Source organism: Astatotilapia calliptera, chromosome 3 (genome assembly GCF_900246225.1).
Source record: "Astatotilapia calliptera chromosome 3, fAstCal1.2, whole genome shotgun sequence".
Classification (NCBI taxonomy): Eukaryota; Metazoa; Chordata; class Actinopteri; order Cichliformes; family Cichlidae; genus Astatotilapia; species Astatotilapia calliptera.
In genome coordinates this window covers 592916-613143 of record NC_039304.1, presented here as the reverse complement: position 1 = coordinate 613143, position 20228 = coordinate 592916, and the positions used below count along the sequence as shown (strand labels likewise).

Here is a 20228-nt window from a genome sequence, read left to right as displayed (position 1 = left end):
AAGGCCACTGGATATTTGAAATTGCTACATGATGATGTGTTTCCCTCTTTGTGCACTGAAGCTTGCACGTTCCCTGAGTTTTTCCAGCAAGATGGTGCACCACCACATTATGGGTGCCAGGTCCGAGCATTCCTAGATGAACAGTTTCCTGGAAAGTCGATTGGTCGTCGTGGACCAGTTGAATGGCCCCCAAGGTCTCCAGATCTGACCCCCTTAGACTTTTATCTTTGGGGTAATCTGAAGGCAATTGTCTATGGTGTGAAGATACGAGATGTGTAGCACCTGAAACTATGGATACTGGATGCCTGTGCTGGCATTTCTCCTGCGGTGTTGCTATCAGTTTGTGAAGAGTGGGAGAAGAGGGTTGCATTGACAATCCAACACAATGGGCAGCACATTGAACACATTTTATAAGTGGTGAGAAACTCACCACCCATCTTGAGGGGTTTGTCCCCTCACATATACTAGTGCCACAAACAGGACTTTAATATCACCAACCATTCCCATTTTATTATGGTGTATCCATATAAATGGCCCACCCTGTACTATGTCTTCTAATGATACTGCCTAGGGGAAGTATGTATAATGTAAACAGAATTGGTCCTAGCACTGAACCCCGTGGAACGCCATAATTGACCTTAGTGTGTGAAGAGGACTCTCTATTTACATGTACAAATTGGAGTCTATTAGATAGATATGATACAAACCACTGCAGCGCACTACCTGTAATACCTACAACATGTTCTAATCGCTCTAATAGGATATTATGGTCGACAGTATCGAACGCTGCACTAAGGTCTAGCAGGACAAGCACAGAGAAGAGTCCACTGTCAGAGGTCATAAGAAGATCATTTGTAACCTTCACTAAAGCTGTTTCTGTGCTGTGATGAGCTCTGAAACCTGACTGAAACTCTTCAAATAAACCATTCCTCTGCAGATGATCTGTTAGCTGTTTGAAACTACTCTTTCAATGATTTTTGATATGAAAGGAAGGTTGGAGATTGGCCTATAATTAGCTAAGACTGCTGGGTCTAGAAATGCTTTTTGAGTAAAGGTTTAACTACAGCCAGCTTGAAGGCCTGTGGTACATAGCCGATTATTAGAGATAGGTTGATCATATTTAAGATCGAAGAATTAATTAATGGCAGGACTTCTTTGAGCAGTTTTGTAGGAATGGGGTCTAAAAGACACGTTGATGGTTTGGAGGAAGTAATTATAGAAGTTAACTCAGAAAGATCAGTTGGAGAAAAAGAGTCTAACTTAACATCAATGGTACTAAGAGTAGCTGTAGATAATATTACATCTGTGGGATGATTATTGGTAATTTTTTCTCTAATGATAAAAATTTTATTTGTGAAGAAGTTCATGAAGTCATTACTAGTTAACGTTAAAGGGATGGTTGGCTCAACAGAGCTCTGACTTTTTGTCAGCCTGGCTACAGTGCTGAAGAGAAACCTGGGGTTGTTCTTATTTTCTTCAATCAGTGATGAATAAGATAAGATAACCTTTATTAGTCCCACACGTGGGAAATTTGTTTTGTCACAGCAGGAAGTGGACAGTGCAAAAGTTATGAAGCAAAAATTAGAATATAATAAGAATAAATACAGTACACAACTGTACAGAATAGAATAAAATACTATATACAGTAGAATAAAATAGAATAAAATATACAATAGGATAAAAATAGAATACAAATGCTGTATACAACTGAGTAAAAATACGATGCCAGAAAAGAGTATTGCACTTAGTGTTATTGGACATGTGTGGATGTGTGTGTTTGATCGGTTGAAGTCTTGAAGTTGGAGTCTGACAGCAGTGGGGAGGAAAGACCTGCAAAATCTCTCTGTCCCACACCGTGGGTGCCGCAGCCACTGAAGGAGCTGCTCATTGCTGTCACATTCTCCTGCATGGGGTGGGAGATGTTGTCCAACAGGGATGACAGCTTAGCCACCATTCTCCTGTCACTCACCACCTCCACTGGGTCCAGAGGGCATCCTAGAACAGAGCTGGCCCTTCTGATCAGCCTGTTCAGTCTCTTCCTATCCCCGGCAGAGATGCTGCCATCCCAGCAGACCACACCGTAAAAGATGGCTGAGGCCACCACAGAGTCATAGAAGGTCTTTAGAATAGTAAGATGTTCTGGCTTTGCAGAGGGCTTTCTTATAAAGCAAACAAAGGCTAAATGATGATCCTCTAAATTTGTGACACACCATTTCTTCTCCAGCTTACGGGTTATCTGCTTTAGGCTATGCGTTTGAGAATTATACCACGGAGTCAGGTACATCTGTTTTGAGGCCTTCGTTTTCACAGGAGCTACAGTATCCAGAGTCGTACGTAGTGAGGAGGTAAAATTATTAACAAGATAATCGACCTCCGTTGGAGTAGCGTTCAGATAGCTGCTCTGCTCTATGTTGGTACAGGTCATTGAAGATGATAACAGTGAGTGGATTATATTCTTAAACTTAGTTACAGCGCTTTCAGAAAGACATCTACTGTGATAAAGTCTACTCTCCACTGCTGTGTATTCAGTTATTGTAAATGTAAATGTTATCAGGAAATGATCAGACAGGAGAGGGTTTTCAGGAAACACTGTTAATGTTACGTTTCTATTTCATATGTTAACACAGTGGTTAACCTGTAGATCCTATTTTTCTAGGCCCCCCTTTTGTTTTACAAGACAAATGTCCGTCCCCCCCGCACACACACGCACACACAAACACGTCCTCCAACCACACACACCCATATTTTTCTCCATTGTGGTTTATTTCACACCTCAAACATTTAGCATTTAGTAGACAATTAAGTAAATACAAGTAAAAAGGAATAAATTACAGGTAGTAAGAAAATAAACTACTAACTTGTTTAGGCTACATTCACACCTACACGGGTATTTTTGAAAACGCAGCTGTTTCGTCCACACGTAAATGAATTGCAGAATGGCAGATAGTCAGATTAACAGTATTTTGTCTCTATCTTCAGGTTTTACACGCTTACATACACACACCCAGTTACTGTCCCTCCATTTAGAAAGGCAGAGGCGTCATGATGTAATTATTTTATGTGTAGTTGTTTTTTTTCCTGTGTAATAATATTCAACATTGCTATCTATACATTTTTCGAAAAATGCCTCTCTGTGGAAATTGGTTTAAAAACACAAAAAACTGTTTGTCCGTGATTTGAATCGAGGGAACAAATCGTGGCAGGATCAGCCTGATATTATTTGTATCCCACTGTAACTTTACTGTATAAAGAGCTAACGTCTCCAAAATGTCAGGAGTAGTTGGTCATTACAACAAGTGTTTGTGAACTAAAAATCAAGAATGTGGGATCCTGTTTGTCCGTGATTTGAAGAGCCCAGCGTGTGATCCCGACGAAGGGAAAAGCAATTCTGCAGGGGAGACCTACCTTGGCACTTGTGCAGGTGAAACCAAAGGGAAGATATGCTTCACCATATTTTCTAGTCTTTGGCTTAGAATGAAGTTGGTTTGGAAATATACTCAGCGATGCTTCATCTCCTGCTTTGTGTTTGTGTGGGAGCCCCGTCAAAAACCTGTCAATTATGCTATTATTTACTTGTATGTTATTTAATTTTTTTTCCCCTTTTCATACTGCGCCTCCCCTGCAATGGCTCTGTGCCCCCCCTAGGGGGCGGGCTCCACACTTTGGGAAGGTCAGAGTTAACACAAGATCTAGAGTGTGATTAAAGTGGTGGGTGGGTTCTATTACAGTTTGAGAGAAGCCAGTTGAGTCTAATAACAGATTAAATGCCATGTTGAGGCTGTCATTTTTAGCATCTACATGGATTAAAATCACCCATAATAATTATTTTATCTGAGCTTAGCACTAAATCAGATAAAAAGTCTGAGAAATCAGACAGAAACTCTGTGTAAAGCCCAGGTGGACGATAGATGGCATTGGTGGGGACGGATGATTCAACCACCGAACCCTGCCCTGTTTCTTTTTTTCCACCCTTTTTATGTTTTCTTCTTGATAAAAAAAAGAAGAGAAATATACTTGCCTACATATGCTATTCTACAAGCTTTTAAACCATTAAAAATTACAATTAGTAATTTATAGTTGTATATGTGAATTATATAATGTTAAATTACTATTAAACAAATGACTGACTAAGTATTTTAGGCTTTAGTTTACTTCAGCCATATTCCATATAAATCAGATATCATACAAAAGTAAAAATAGCTTCAAATGAAGTCATAACAATAAAAGAATATGACTTTAAGGACTTAACAACATTACTTCAGCTATAGTACACCAACATCTCTGATACATTAGCACTAAGGGAACACTGAATGACCCGGTGGTTTTTGTCCATAAAACTACTCATCTAAGATTACCATAAAGTAAAAGATCTCTCAGCAACATTATGCAACATTTTAGGCACTATTGCCCCTATCAAATCAGTGAGCTGGGATGTTTTCTTCTAAACATGAACTACTGTTACAGCAACAGACATGGACTACTGGTGCCCCACACAACAACTCAATGTCCACTATGTGAAGGAGTCAAACACATGCCTGCTCCTCTCGTTAATCTGTAGCACCAAAACATCAGTCAGGTACCAGTTACCTTGCCTCTTCACCTCTGTCCGAGCTACAACATGGCAGAGCTGCCTCTGTCACCTGATAAATAACAGTGAGACATTCCACATACATGCAGTCACACATGTGCTTCAGATACAGTAATGAACCAATAGGTCATCATCCAATTTCACGTGTGATCTTGTATCATCATTACTCTCTAAGCTTTGTGCTGGTTCTTCTGTCATCTGACAAATAGGACATACATGACAATAAGAATAAAATGGGTAGCTGCTTCAGTGTTTCTGTCAATTTGTGCAGATCTTGCCTCATCTGTAATGTTTGTAGGGTGAGTGCATTTTTAAAACAATTTGTGCAAACTGCACTACAAGGTGGAATATTTGCAAAATCATGCCTACCTCATGATATTTTGTCTCAAAAATTAACCCTATGAATATGTCAGTGCCATTAGGATGAAATTATTGTGTCACCAACATTTTAACATTAGACATATAATTTTAACAGCCTCTGTAAACTAATATCCTGGCTTGCTCAAGGCTGCCGTTTTCTCTGACAGTTTCAATCAAAATTAGAAATGCTACTCTGAGACTGAGATAACTAATAGTGCTGCCTGTGGTGCAGTCAGTTTCCAAAACACGTTATTCATTGTTACAATTTTAGACTGTGGGCCAAAGCCTAGCATAGCCTGTAACGTTATTATGACGGAGACATTTTATGAGTGAACTTGACTTTAAATGACTTACAGGTTTCTTTGAAAAGTGCTTTCTTATATCCAAGTTCTTCCTTTTTGTGGCATCCTCCTCTCCTCCTTGGAGGGCCTTGCAGCGCAGGCTTGCCGCTGCTAAAACTAAACAGAGCTCCCTGAGAGGCACAGCCAATCACATTGGCCATATTTGTCACATGAGGTAGGACTCCAGTAGCGAACGTAATTTAACTCTTTCTGCACCGCTAGGTGAATGAGATGTTGACAGATCTTTTTTTTTCTTTCTATCGGGTTTGTTTTTCTTTACTCAAAGAGATCAAATTATTGGTGGGGACAATTCAATAATCGTTGGATATTGGTAGGGACATGTCCCTTCCGTCCATGCCAAATCTACGCCCTTGGATGATAACAAATAAGACTGGTTTCTGAGTTTTACAGCTGGGGTGGACAATGTTAAGCATCAGGCTTTCAAATTAATTAAAAGTCTGTCTTGGTCTTTCATTAATTAATAGGCTGGTGTGAAAAATTGCTGCCACACCGCCCTCTCGGCCTGTGCTTCGAGATTTCTGGTAGTTAGAATGACTAGGGGGTTTTTGATTCATTTAAACTGACATACTCATCCTGCTGCAACCAGGTTTCTGTAAGGCAGAGTAAATCGATTTGCTGATCAATTATTAAGTCATGTACTAACAGAGACTTGGAGGAGAGAGACCTAATATTTAATAATACACATTTCACTGTTTTACTCTTTGGTTCAGATGTGGATACTTTATTGTTCTTTCTTTGTGATTTTTTTTATGTTTAAGTTGTTTGTTGCTGGTTTTTAGTTTGTTTTTTGTCTGTTTAGGAGCTGACACAGTCTCAGTGGAGATGGGTTTTTTGGGGGAGTAGCAGGAGGAGAGAAGCTGCAGAAAGGCGTGTAAGACTGCAACTCTGCTTCCTGGTCCCAACTCTGGATAGTCATATTTTGGGGTTTTTAATAAATTTGTCCATATTTCTAGAAATGAGAGCTGCTCCATCCAAAGTGGGATGGATGCCGTCTCTCCTAACAAGACTCGGTTGCCTACAGAAGGTTTGCCAATTATCTATGAAGCCCACATCGTTTTCTGGACACCACTCAGACAGCCAGAAATTTAAGGAGAACATGCTGCTAAACATGTCACTCCTGGTCTGATTGGGGAGGGCACCAGAGAAAACTACAGAGTCCAACATTGTTTTGACAAAGTTACATACGATTCAATATTGATTTTAGTGACCTCCGATTGGCGTAACCGGGTGTCATTACTGCCGACGTGAATTATGATTTTACTGAATTTACGTTTACCCTTAGCCAGCAGTTTTAAATTTCCCTCAATGTCGCCTGCTCTGGCCCCTGGAAGACAATTGACTATGGTTACCGGTGTCTCTAGCTTCACATGTCTGAGAACAGAATCACCAATTACCAGAGTTTGACCCCCGGCGGGTGTGTCGCCGAGTGGGGAAAAACGGTTAGACACATGAACGGGTTGGTGGTGTACCTGGGGCTTCTGTTTAAGACTATGCTTCCTCCTCACCGTCACCCAGCCACCCTCTTTCCCCAGCTGCTTGGGGTCTGCCGGGGAACAGCTAGCGGGGCCTACACTATCTTCGGCTGCAGCAGCTACAGGGGCCTGGCTAGCTACAGGTGAATGAAGCCGAGTCTCTAATTCAGTAATCCTGGCCTCCAGAGCTGCAAATATGCTACATTTGTTATAGATATCATTACTGCTAAAGGAGGCCGAGGAGTAACTAAACATCTGACACAATGAGCAGGAAAGTGCAGGAGGGACAGGTGAAGTAGCCATGGTGCTAGTGAGTCGGCTACGAGCTAAGCTAAGCTAGCGAAACAGTACAGACACAGCGAGTGAATACGTTGGCTATAAATTAGGTAGTGACTACACAGAAACTGTGCTTCGGATGAAACGTGAAAATTATACTATGAAAAATGAATGTATATAAAAGTTTTTAATTAAATTGCTAAGCAGATAAGCTACTCAAAAACACCACTGTGTTTGAGCAGGAACAGGAAGTGATACTCTACCGCAGAGAGAGCGAACACCAAGTGACAGTGCTACCAAGAGTTAGGAGCGATCCTTTTCAGTTTTTTCTTTCATCATCTCCAACTCTCTTTGCTGTTTAAATCTCTCATGGTTCAGCTGTAATGAAAATTCTTTCTGCTATTCAAATGTTAAGTTTGTGATTGCTGATACAAGTGTGTTTGGTAAAACCTTACCTTTAGTTCAAACCAAAATCCTTGCAGTGTTTTAATAGTTAAAACATTGAAATCCTGCCTCCAAGTATGGTTCCTGCAGGAAGACTGTGTGGATAGGGTCAATTCAGTAAAAATCTGTCACCAACCTTGACTTATCAAAGGATTATTAGCGAGTTCATTTAACTACATGTGTCTCAGATTTTGTGTGTCACTATCATTTTCTGTAGCACAGTTATGTGCTTTGGTCTCCTAAAATCCCCTGCTATATTCCAGTGTCTCATTCACATTCTTTTTGTACACATTGTTTTGTTGGTATAAACAATTATCAATTTTCACATATAAAGAGTGAAAAAAAGTTTATGACAAGAAAGTATTCTGTGTGATCTTGGCTTCAGGTTGTGTTTGATTTGCTGTCTGCCACTGATGCTGACACTTGCATTCAAAAGGGATTTTAAAAAATTAGGTATTTTATAATTACTTACACTTTCCTCTGTTTCTCTTTCTCTCCCCCCCCCCCCCCCCTCTCTCTCAGTGAGCTTTTGGGTCAAGACTTTACAGAGACATACTACACAGAGGATGGGAAACCTGTTACTCTTACTAATCACAATTACACTGTAAGTATAAAGAAACAAGAAGGGGTAGATGCCTAAGAAAATTTCAGTTATATTATCAATCTATTCAGGCTAACTCATCTTAAAGAATTTCCTGATTGTAACATAAACTCAATTTATGTGCTCTAAACTTGGGTCTCTGTTTGTGAAGTTCATTGTTCCAAAAAGCAGGCAGATCAGTTCCCTCTCTTCATAGAATGATTCTTTTAACCCAGATTTTTGAGATAAAACTATATAAACAAACAGACTCTGGTAATGGTGCTAAAGTACTGAAACTTGTTTACTTCCTAATGCTAGCTGTTTCTATTTGAAGGGCAGTCTGAGATTATAGGAGAGCGAGAGGGTGAGATCACTTTACTTTGGTATGTTTGAATTTGTGTATTTTTAGATTTGACAATGCACGCACTGCTTCCCTTGGACCAGCTGGCGAGCACTGTGAGGGTCATGTTCTTTACTTTTCCAGCGCGTTCAGTACCACCAGGCTGACCCTCCTGGGTGATAAGCTGAGAGTGATGTGGGTGGATGCCTTTCTTGTTTCCTGGATTGTTGATTGTCTGTGATGACACAGTGTACCGGGCTGTGGTTGACTTCTTTGTCACGTGGTGCAAGCAGAATCATCTGCAGGTCAGCGTGACAAAGACCAAAAAAATGATTGTGGACTGTAACCTCTGGTACAATCCAGGGGGTCATTGTGGAGGACTATAAATAGCTCGGAGTACACATAGATAATAAACTGGAGTGGGTTAAAAATACCACTGCATTCTCAAGGAAGGGCCAGAGTCAACTCTATTTTCTGAGGTGGCTGAGAGGGTTCGACTTGGACAAAAAATTGGCCTGGGCATTTTGACTAGAGATTAGCTCACCAGGTATTATAGGAAAAGCCATGAAGCCTAATAAACTTAGACCTACACCATCCTCCCTATTCTGGTATTCTAACCCGTACTTAGTGGAAACCAAAAGACTGCTTTGTTAAGTTAAGCTCCTGAACTATCTATAGGGTGGGCCATTTATATGGATACACCATAATAAAATGGGAATGGTTGGTGATATCAAAGTCCTGTTTGTGGCACATTAGTATATGTGAGGGGGCAAAACCCTCAAGATGGGTGGTGACCATGGTGGCCATTTAGAAGTTGGCCATCTTGGATACAACTTTAGTTTTTTTCAATTGGAAGAGGGCCATGTGACACATCAAACTTATTGGTAATGTCACAAGAAAAACAATGGTGTGCATCTGTGTCTTGTCTCTTCTTGGGTTTGTTTCTCCTACAGATTAACCCTGTGATAGGACTCCTTGAACACTGTACTGCTCCGTTAGAGCTGGGCGATAGAACGATAACGATATGTATTGCGAAATAACTTTTTCTCGATAGAAAAGTTAAACTATTGCGATAGGCCTCATCTCTCTTGTCCTCTTAAAAAAAAAAAAAAAGAACAGCCAATCCAAATTAAGTAGCGCAGAGCCGAACCAATCACAGCCGCAGCGTCACGTCACGTGACTTGTTACGTACAGCACAAGTGCCAAGCCGCACATGTCAGGGCTCTGTGTGCGGGCAGGCAGAGATGAGGATCCAAATGCAGGACTCGAACACGGAATTGAAACTCAAAAACCTCAGCTTTATTGCTGGCAGGAAAACAAACATGAAGTGACGATGGACCACTGAGACCAAGGACACACAGGCATAATCTGATGGTACGACGCGACACCGAGCATGGGAAAACACAGGGCTTATATACACAGGGTAGTAACGGGGGAATCGGCAACAGGAGGGAGACACAGCTGGGAGAGATCAGGGCTAACGAGACAGGGGGAACAAAGCTGCACACACTAACATCAGACAGGAACAAGAACCTTCAAAGTAAAACAGGAAACAAAACACACTTTACTAAGACACAGACTAGACAGAGACAGACTTGACACTGACCAAAGGCTACTAAATGATAATCATAATCACAACAGTATCAGATCATAAATCATAATATGGAAAAACACCAAGAACCAGAGAAACAAAGGAAAATCCATGATGCAAAAGCACCAAAACATAATGAACTCAAAATACTGGGTCCAACGGACCCAGAACCGTGACAGCACATGTGTATTTGTTTGGGAAGCGCATATATATATATATATATATATATATATATATATATATATATTAGGGGTGCAATGATACTCGTATCGATATTGAACCGTTCGATACAGTGCTGTCGGTTCGCTATGCATATGTATCGAACAATACAACATTTTTAATTGATTAACTTTTCTTCTGACGATGCTGTCTGTGTTGAGCGTGGGTGGTGGATCTGCGTTCGACTACTCCGCCTTGGCTGCACTGTCGAGCGCAGATCCATTGAGCGCAGGGCAAGCTAACAAGACAGAAGCTAAGCTCGTTGCAACATGGCAAATTGAACCTCCCCCACCCTCATTCAGATCTGGCCTTTGGGACTATTTTGGTCTTCATGTGAAGCATGACCCTGAAGGTAAGCATCTCAGGGACTGTTACGTTCCCCTGAGGGGTCTAGGCGGTGAGGGGGGAGTAACAAAAAGTGACCGGGTTAGAAAAAGGAGTCAAGGAGGCAAAAGGGTTAAATCAACGAGTTTTATTAAAGTAGCTCAACTAAAAAAGACAGACAAGCCGCTATCACCATTTAAGAAAACAAACAAAACTCAGGCGTGGTCAATAAAGTAAAACGTAAGCCAAAAAGAAAGAGAGCAGGTCACTAGCTGCAAACCACAATAACACAGCTCACTAGCTGTAACCACTCACAAACACACTCATGGCACTCTGGCCCAGAGCTCACCTTTCCCTGGGCTTAAATACTTTTAATTACTGATGTGAGTCAGCTGTGTTACAGGGAAAGGTGGCACCTCAGGCAGAAGAAGTGGTGGGACACGCCCACACAGGCACCTTCAGGAGGAGGCCCTGCTAGGGCCGTAACACCCCCTCCCATAAATACAAACCCATGGTTTGTCAAATGATTATGATAACAAAAACAACTAATCAAGTCCGTAACCGTCGCATCAACAAATTGCAGGCTTTCCACCTACCAAACCCCATAGCAATGGTAAGGCATTGCCTGCGGAAGCTGCCAACCCCATCTCAATGGGTTCAAAATACTTACCGAGGGTGGCCGCAGACCCTCAAAACAATGTCTCATGTGATAACCAGGGCTTATTTGACCCATCACATGTGGAGAACACAGCAGGCAGTCAGAAGACCTTACTGCAACAGTTTTCAGACGATTGCTCAGGTCACCGATACAGGCATGTTTGTTAGCCAGGGTTGCGGGTCTTACTGGTGGTTTTATACACAGCCTGTCCCCCTGCAGGTCATTTTGAGGACCTGGGAAATTGTCAACCAGTGGCAGCTCAGGGTCAGTTGACCTCTTACACTGACTACATGACACTACTGAGCAATTATGCTCCAAGTGTAGCCTCTTCGTAGGCCTGGCAACCTTGTCGGTTTGAGAGCCACGACTGACTTTTCTCAAAGCAGGCCCTTTTTGCTTTGAGTGTGCTTTCTGTTTGAGTTTCAGTCTCAAACAGTTAGCAACAAGGTGTCCAGGTTTGTGGCAGAAGAAACAAAGCTTCGTTCTGGGTCTCGAAACCACAACTTTTTCAGCCTCGTTAGCTGGCTCCCTCCTAGCTCTCCAAGATGTATTATAGTGAGAAGGGATGTCACATTCTACCGCATTTGTTTTATGAGTTAGGGTAAACTCATCGGCCAGTATGGCAGCCTGCTGTAAAGTGGAAACCCTCTGTTCGCTTAAATAAAGAGCAATGCACTTAGGAACAGAGTTTTTAAAATCCTCCACAAGCATGAGCTCACGTAACGACCCAAAATTGTGAACCTGGCTTGCAGAGCACCACCTACCAAAAAGCTTTGCCTTCTCCCGAGCAAAGTCAAGGTAGCACTGACCCTGTGCCAACTCCAAACCTCGAAAGTTCTGCCTATAGGCCTCAGGCACAAGTTCATAGGCTTGGAGGACAGCACTTTTGATCTTTTCATAAACTAGGCCGTCATGCCTAGACAGACCAGAACAAGCTTCCTGAGCCTTACCCGTGAATTTACACAGCAACATCAACCCCCACACGTCTTCAGGCCACTGTAATGCAGTTGCTATGCTTTCAAACACACTGAAGAAGCTCTCAACACTGGATTCACAGAAAACGGGAACCAGGTGGATGTTATTGCCCACAAACGAGCTTCTAGACACCTGTGCACTGATAGCTGTATCATCCATTTCGGGGGTGGAGAAGGCTTAGCAAACACACCCTAATTAAGACACTACCACACCCGTCTGCCAACTCACTCAGCAACTACTGAACAATTAACAGAAAACTACACAACTTACTTTAACTGACCAACTTACCTCTTGCCACACACACACATTAACAAATACAACTTACCCAGTTCCTAAGCACAACAACCTTTACCTACCTATCTTCTGGAGCATGCTGGGCTCGAGGCAACTTTAAAGGCAGAACTTCAGCGACCGGAGCCCTGAATTGCCTACCCCCAACAGGGAACTAATCCCCGCCCAGGATTACTCCGAAAATAAAAAAGGCAAAACAACAAAAGAGTGCCCGAAGGAAGAACTTAATAAGCTCAGCTGGACACTCACCTAACTTAACTGGGAAGTTGAATCTCTAAAGGTGAACAAAGCAAGATAATCAAAAACCAATTCCAACTCAAAACTCCCTTTTCAACAATCCCGGACGAGCCCCCACTTGTTACGTTCCCCTGAGGGGTCTAGGCGGTGAGGGGGGAGTAACAAAAAGTGACCGGGTTAGAAAAAGGAGTCAAGGAGGCAAAAGGGTTAAATCAACGAGTTTTATTAAAGTAGCTCAACTAAAAAAGACAGACAAGCCGCTATCACCATTTAAGAAAACAAACAAAACTCAGGCGTGGTCAATAAAGTAAAACGTAAGCCAAAAAGAAAGAGAGCAGGTCACTAGCTGCAAACCACAATAACACAGCTCACTAGCTGTAACCACTCACAAACACACTCATCGCACTCTGGCCCAGAGCTCACCTTTCCCTGGGCTTAAATACTTTTAATTACTGATGTGAGTCAGCTGTGTTACAGGGAAAGGTGGCACCTCAGGCAGAAGAAGTGGTGGGACACGCCCACACAGGCACCTTCAGGAGGAGGCCCTGCTAGGGCCGTAACAGGGACAAAAGTAAAACAATATGTCGGATGTGCCACGCAATGCTCAATTACATGGGTGGGAACTACTGCGTTAGCGCAGTTTGCTCGTTAACACGCACGAGGCGATACGCCGTAGCTCGTTAACAGAGATTTGCCGTGTTGTGGCGTTAACGTCACGGGTGGGAACAAAATGAATATGACTGCACATTTACGCCGACATCATCCTAGTGTAAAGACAGGTGGAAGCAGACAAAAACAACAAGCACGCATGCTACAAACTTTACCCGAGTCATTTAGACAGCCGTTAGCATGTGATTCTCCTTATGGGGACCTGATATGTTTAATATGCTGCTGAGAATATAGCCCAGAAGAAGTGTATAGTATAGCTTTTATTTTTGAAAGAGACATTTCTCTGTAATAAACTCTCTTTTCCAAAGATGAGTGATGTCTCGATTAGATTGACTTATTATTTTATCCCTTTGTTGTTTCAGCAACATTAAATTTAAAAACTGTACGTTTGAGTTAAAATATATATTTATTATTTTAATAAATGACAAATTAAAAAAGCATGAACATTTTTTTGTATCGAAAACATATCGACTCTGGTGTCACAGTTCGATATTTTTTCGATACAAAAAAAATGCGCTAACGCACTAGTTCCCACCAATATAATTGAGCATTGCGTGGCACATCCGACATTTTGTCCATGACGCGCTTACCTTCAGGGTCATACGTCACATGAAAACCAAAATAGTTCCAAACGCCAGATCTGAATGGGGGAGGGGGGGGGGGGGGGTTTCAATTTGCCATGTTGCAAGGAGAGCTTAACTTCGGTCTCCTAGCTTGCCCTGTGCTCAGTGAATCTGCGTTCTACTACTCCGCCTAGGCTGTACTGTCGAGCGCAGATCCACTGAGCACTCAACACAGACAGCATCGTCAGAAGGAAAGTTGATAAAATTAATTAAAAATTTTGTATTGTTCGATACATATGTGTACCGAACCAAAAGCACTGTATCGAACGGTTCAATATCGATACGAGTATTGTTGCACCCCTAAGATATATATATATATATATATATATATATATATATAACTCTGTCATGCTAGCTACTACACAGTACGAGTCATTGTAACTGACTGTAAAACGTAACGTTAGCACAGCGAAAATAAAATACACCTAAGCTTGGTTTATATCTGACCCAGATTGGCTGCAGTTCATAACTTCTTACCTGAAGTTCAGTTCCCCTGCCCCTCTGCCCAGCGACCTTGGGTCTCCCCTGCTCCTGCCTTCCCTTTCCCTCATCTACCTCTTGGCCTCCACCACTTACTAATGTTACTGAATCTGTGGAAGCTCCGCCATAGCCACCACCTGCCTGAAGGGCTTGTTTCTTATTGGCCCTTATTTTTTCCGCACCTCCTTTTCACTTTTTGTTCACCATTTTCTTGTCTTTGTCTGTGATAAGATTGCTTTCAGAGCCGTTGCCCGAGCAAGGGGGGGGCTGTAATTGTGCCAGCCCAGAGTCGATCATGACCAATTAGCCAATCCACCACCTTTCATTTTTTTAAACCGTTACAACCCCCCCCCCCCCCCCCAAAAAAAAACAAAACAAAACAAAACAAAACAAAAAACAAAACAAAAAACATCGGCCCATAACAACAAAAAATCACCAATGGCCCACCAGGAAAATGCCCGATGGCCAGTCCAGCTGTGCTGGGGTCCATTAATATCTATCAGACAATGCTCAGGAGATTTCTTTATGAGTCTGTTGTGGCCAGTGCCATCCTCTATGCTGTTGCATGCTGGGGCGGCAGGTTGACGGTCTCAGATGCCAATAGACTCAGTAAACTAATTCACAAGGCCAAGAATGTTGTTGGGACAGAGCTGGACTCCCTTAAGGTGATGTTGGAGAGGTGGATGTTGTCTAAGACAAGGACAATGCTGGACAAAACCTCCCACCCACTTCATGATATGCAGGACAGTCATAGGAGAACGTTCAGTGAGAGACAAAGGCTACGTTCACACTGCAGGTCTTAATGCTCAATTCAGATTGTTTTGATCAAATCTGACTTTTTTTGTCTGCTTGTTCACACTACAAATAAAATGTGACCGCAAACGCGCTCTAGTGTGAATCCTCAAAGCGGCCCACATGCCCAAAAGAAGACATCACACACAACACGCTCTGTTTAGACCCAGACCAAACAGTATTGTTTGACTGATGGCCCTTAATATAAAGACTTGTTGCGGACTTTACGTTTCCCAATTTTGCTTTAAGTTATAAAGTTATTTTGTTATTTACATATGGCCTACTACTATACTACTACTACTATCCTTATTGCTGTTTTAGAGGAGCGGTGCTGTTGGGTCTAAACTCAGACCCCGCTGTATCCAGGACTTATTCCCATGAAAGAAAAACAAGGCAACAGTGTTCGATCGATTTCTTGCGCAAGGGAGGCCCTTCCATCTGTGACCAGCACGTCGAAATGACCACAATGGTGGCCCTCCTCTCGCTGCCTTTTATTGACAAACTTCAAACAATAGTTTACAAAACACCTCCCCCTGCAACCCCGTTTGGTTACATAGACAAGGACTGTATGTAAATGTATACACTGTGTGTGTGTGTGTGTGTGTGTGTGTGTGTGTGTGTGTGTGTGTGTGTGTTAGACCTCCTGCTGACCAAAGGGTCGTAAACCCAGGAAGCTTACATCAAAAGAAACAGATCTTTCAGATAGGATGTATCTACAATAAAACCTCCCCCAGCACAGAGTGGCTGGAGAGGTGGTCAGAATCAAAGAGATGGCTTTGATCCTACTGCTTAAACTAAGACTATACAAATTTAAGAAACACAATGGCAACATTCAACAATTAGACTTAACATTTCCCTCCTTTTTGTCATTGTATACTTAAATTTCAACTTATGCACCCTTTGTTTGGACAGTGTTAGTATAGATTTCATTCATACACAGTAAACTACATCCTATACATAAGCAAATCAGTATCAACAGTTCAAAAACAGGAATTACTATTTTCAAAAGAAGATGCCACCAAGGACCAGACAGTAACCAAGCTATCCAGCCTTGTGGCAGATCTACTCCTGTCGTGCAATTCATTATGTATTTCTTCAAGTAAACAACTGAATGTCAAAGGTCAAACAAGAAGAATCATCATTCTCAAAAATCATATGTCTCTACAATCCATCTGTATACAGACATAGGCATTTAACCACATCAGTTGACTTTATTGTTTGTCCATGTGGCTCTCAGCTAACTTCAAAGTTGCAGCCTGGTCAACACCCTTCTTTATGACTCCTATCAACCCCCCAAATCTTCTCACTGTAGGCATCCTGTGGGGGTTAGAGTCAACTGGTGAATTATCTGCATTTACGACTCTTCTCCTGTCCTGTTGTCACCACAGAAAAAGCTTTGTAAAGGAAATTGGATCAAGGTGTTTTGATCTTCTTGGCTCAAAACCTCAAGTGTTCATGATGTAAATGTAGACAAAAGGCTTCTCTGTTTACATCCTTCTTGCAGAAGACAAAAGAATAGGTGATGTTGCCATGTTCCATGGTTAATCTCCAACTTGGGCTAATCCATTGTCCTTCATACACATAGGCAATTGGCCTGTTTCCAGTTCGTTTAACTGTATAATGTCCTGCAGCAAGTCATATTCTTTGAGTCAGACGAGCAGGTCTGTCCTACCAGAGCAGTTCACCTTCCCAGCTACTGGTGAATCAACCTTCCATTCAGGTTCAGAGCAGTTGAAAAGTTGGCAGTGTTCCTGGATGTGTTGCCAAAGCAACCAAACAAACTGTCTCGCTCTCAGTGATGCTATATGGCCACAGTCCAGAAGAATGTGTAGCCAGTGGCATCACAAGCATAACCATTGGTCTCGTTGTTTATGTGAGCGGTTGTGTTCTTAAACTGCCACCAGTAGTTGTTGAAAACCCATGCAGGTACTGGGTGTGGTTTGCTCTGTTCCAGTGCGTTCCCTGTCATCCCACTCAGGGTCCACAGGCACAAGAAGATGCACAGCACATTCCCAGCCATTCTGATGAGTACCTGTGGCTCAGTTGGTTTCTTCACCGGATTGAGACGAGGGGCCCTGGAGGCTTTCCCCCCCCTTTGTTCCCGGTCTTCCTGCCACTTACTCCGAGCTGGCCTGGATGTGTGTCACCTTCTTGCAGTGCGCTTGATATATCCAAGTGTTCCTTCCAGCAATCTTCACTGCTGTGGTCGTCGTCAGCAGCATCCGATATGGACCTTTCCATCGTGGACTGGACCAGCACTTCCTCTCCATGGCCTTATCATCATCCAATCTCCAGACTTCAGACTCTGCTCCTGCGGAGAAACAGAATCATCTTGCATTTGTGCTGTTCACAGAACCACAAGTCCATCGCAGGACCTCCTCTGCACTGTCACTTTTTGGAGCTTGGCACGCTCCCTCAGGTTCCATTTTGTGGGCGATCCTCTCAGCCACTCCTTCTCGTCATGGCACCCCACGACATCTACAAATTGAAAAAATGACACTCCTCTCGCCACACGGCTTTCGCCATGCGTCAACTCCCCAATGAGACATGTACAAGAGTGTTGCACCGTCTCCCTAAAACAATCTCCAGGGTTGGTCCCTTGGAGCAGCTTCACTCCAAGCTGTAACCCTGTGTAAAACATTAATCAGCACTTAAATGTTCAGCTTGTTTAACTCCCAGCTCCTGTATCTTAGAAGACAAAGTCTTAAATTTAAAACAACTTCACATTTGCAACCAACTATAGATCATAAGAGTAATAGAGTATTCAGCATCACAGAGACAAGTATCATTGCAGGTTTATTCTAAACTCATTAAACTCCTATTTTTCCCCATAATTTGTTCCAAATTATTTAACATCTCAACGTTATTCCACATTGTAATCAGTGAACTTCACTTATAGGCCATCAAAGCCTCATCTGAACATGGATGCACCACTTGCATAGGTTTAATACTTGTAAATAAACAGCTAATCACACAAATCACTGCAACAATAATAGAAAACATTGTTTAATGTTACTTCTGGACCCCACCTCTTGACGCATGGACACTCTCATGCGTCAACTCACCAAACCTGGATCCCTGCCTTAAAAACTGGCTCCACCAGGAGCCTGCATACTCAAGATCTGGAAATAAAATCAAACTTCACACGTATAAACAAGTATATCACAAGGGTAACAAGCATTCAGCATCAGCGAGACAAGTGTCATGTGCAGGTTTTCTCAAATCATTAAATCACTATTATTACCATAATTCGCCTCAAACATGGATCATCCCATGTGCTCAGTTAACATTAATGTAGTCGGTGACTTCTCTTAAGCAAAGTCACTCCACTCATATATTATTATGGGTCCAAAAGTGGCCAGCAAATGAGCCCATAATAAACTATTCCATAAACACCGTAATCTCTTATTTGTTTTACTCATGTCACTTGTCCGCTTCTGCCGAATCCTCCACAGCATTCTCAAAGAAACAAACATTAGCAATACACATTGACTGTGGTCAGACGGAGGTCAGACACAGGTCAACAGGTTCCAGAGGTGCCATAAAAAAGACCATAAAGTAAACCATCCCTTCTCGTGGAAAGAATGTCATTCACATATAAACCCAGAAATCCTGTAGTGGGAAAGAACATCAACCAGTTGTCCTGGTATAAATCGCATCATCAATTCACATGAAGAACTGGCATGCTGTAAGAAAAGAAAATGCAAATATCAGCGCTTGTGCAGGCGTATGCATACTTTGTCACAGTTATCTCTGTGAGCAACACAAGCCTATGAATAACACACACATGGTAAATTCACAGACAGAGAATTTAAACTAAAAAGGTTAAATTTTCAGAGTTCACATAGTCATGTGACCCACAGGAGGAATCCTGTGGTCTCCTTCTGCTCCTGCAACAGAGACACACACAGAGATACATCCACACCTTTATCAGGTGGGGGTTGACTTCACAGAATGGTGTTAAGTCAGTCAGTCTTGTCAGCTTTTGTCAGTCAGTCAGTTCCCCATTTATTTTAAAATTCTCACTCATTCACTCAGTGATTCCTTCTTTTGCTAATTGTGGAAATTATCGTCGCATTCGTTTCCACGCTCAGCAAAACAACGTCATTTCAAAAAGAAAAATAATTTAGACTGGATTTCCTCGTTGAATCCTTTTGGACAGGAACTTGTTTCCTGATTGTCCCAAATAAGAGCCCATTTTAATTTTGGAGAAGCTCACTTTGCAACAGTTTTCTCAACGACGCTTCGGTTCTAATCGTGCAGATCTGCTCAAACAGAGATCATCAAACAAAACTTTCAGTGCACCATGAAAGTAACAAAATAAAAGAAAGAAAATAAAGGAAATCAAAGGAAAGAAAGGCCTTGTTTAAGTCATGACACGTGTTCTTCATGCCAGGGGGATAAATCGTAACAACCCAATTGGCAGGTTCAACTTTAGTAATAAAAGACAAATCAAACAGCCAGTTTAATCTCAAACATTCATCCAATCAGCCATACACACAACATACAGCTTAACCCTGTTGTCTTAGCACATAATAAGTTTCTTCTCGTGTGTCATGGTAAAACTTCTTCACACACCAGAAACTCACAATCAGCTCACTCAACTCACTCATTTAAGACCTCTCATCAGCATTCTGTTTTCTCCTCTATGATGCAACCATCTGTCCTCCTATAATATTCAGTCCACTAGTCTATGTATCACTTTCATCTCACTGGTGACTTGGACAAGATGACAAACAGAATCTCATGCTTACGATGCTGTCTGGTCTTCATGAGTATCATTGTATGTGTATATGCATGTATGGTTAATGCAAAATGCATTAACCATACATGAAAATCAGTATGTTTTTATGTTCATCTCTCATCACACTTTCATTATTCTCATCACTGCTTAAAACAACACACATCTCTCTCTGTTTTTCTTCTTTAACTGTACTTTTCTCCAAA

The 20228-nt window shown here is 42.0% G+C and overlaps 1 protein-coding gene across 2 annotated transcripts in view; it reads left to right on the top strand.

Annotated features, from left to right (window-relative positions):
* Positions 1 to 20228, top strand: part of adam19a (ADAM metallopeptidase domain 19a) — a 95735-nt gene that overhangs the window by 29826 nt on the left and 45681 nt on the right. For both annotated transcript variants that reach the window (XM_026158289.1, XM_026158285.1), the window contains exon 4: positions 8025 to 8106. In XM_026158289.1, coding sequence (XP_026014074.1) covers positions 8025 to 8106 — 82 coding nt within the window. The remainder of the gene's footprint in view (positions 1 to 8024; positions 8107 to 20228) is intronic.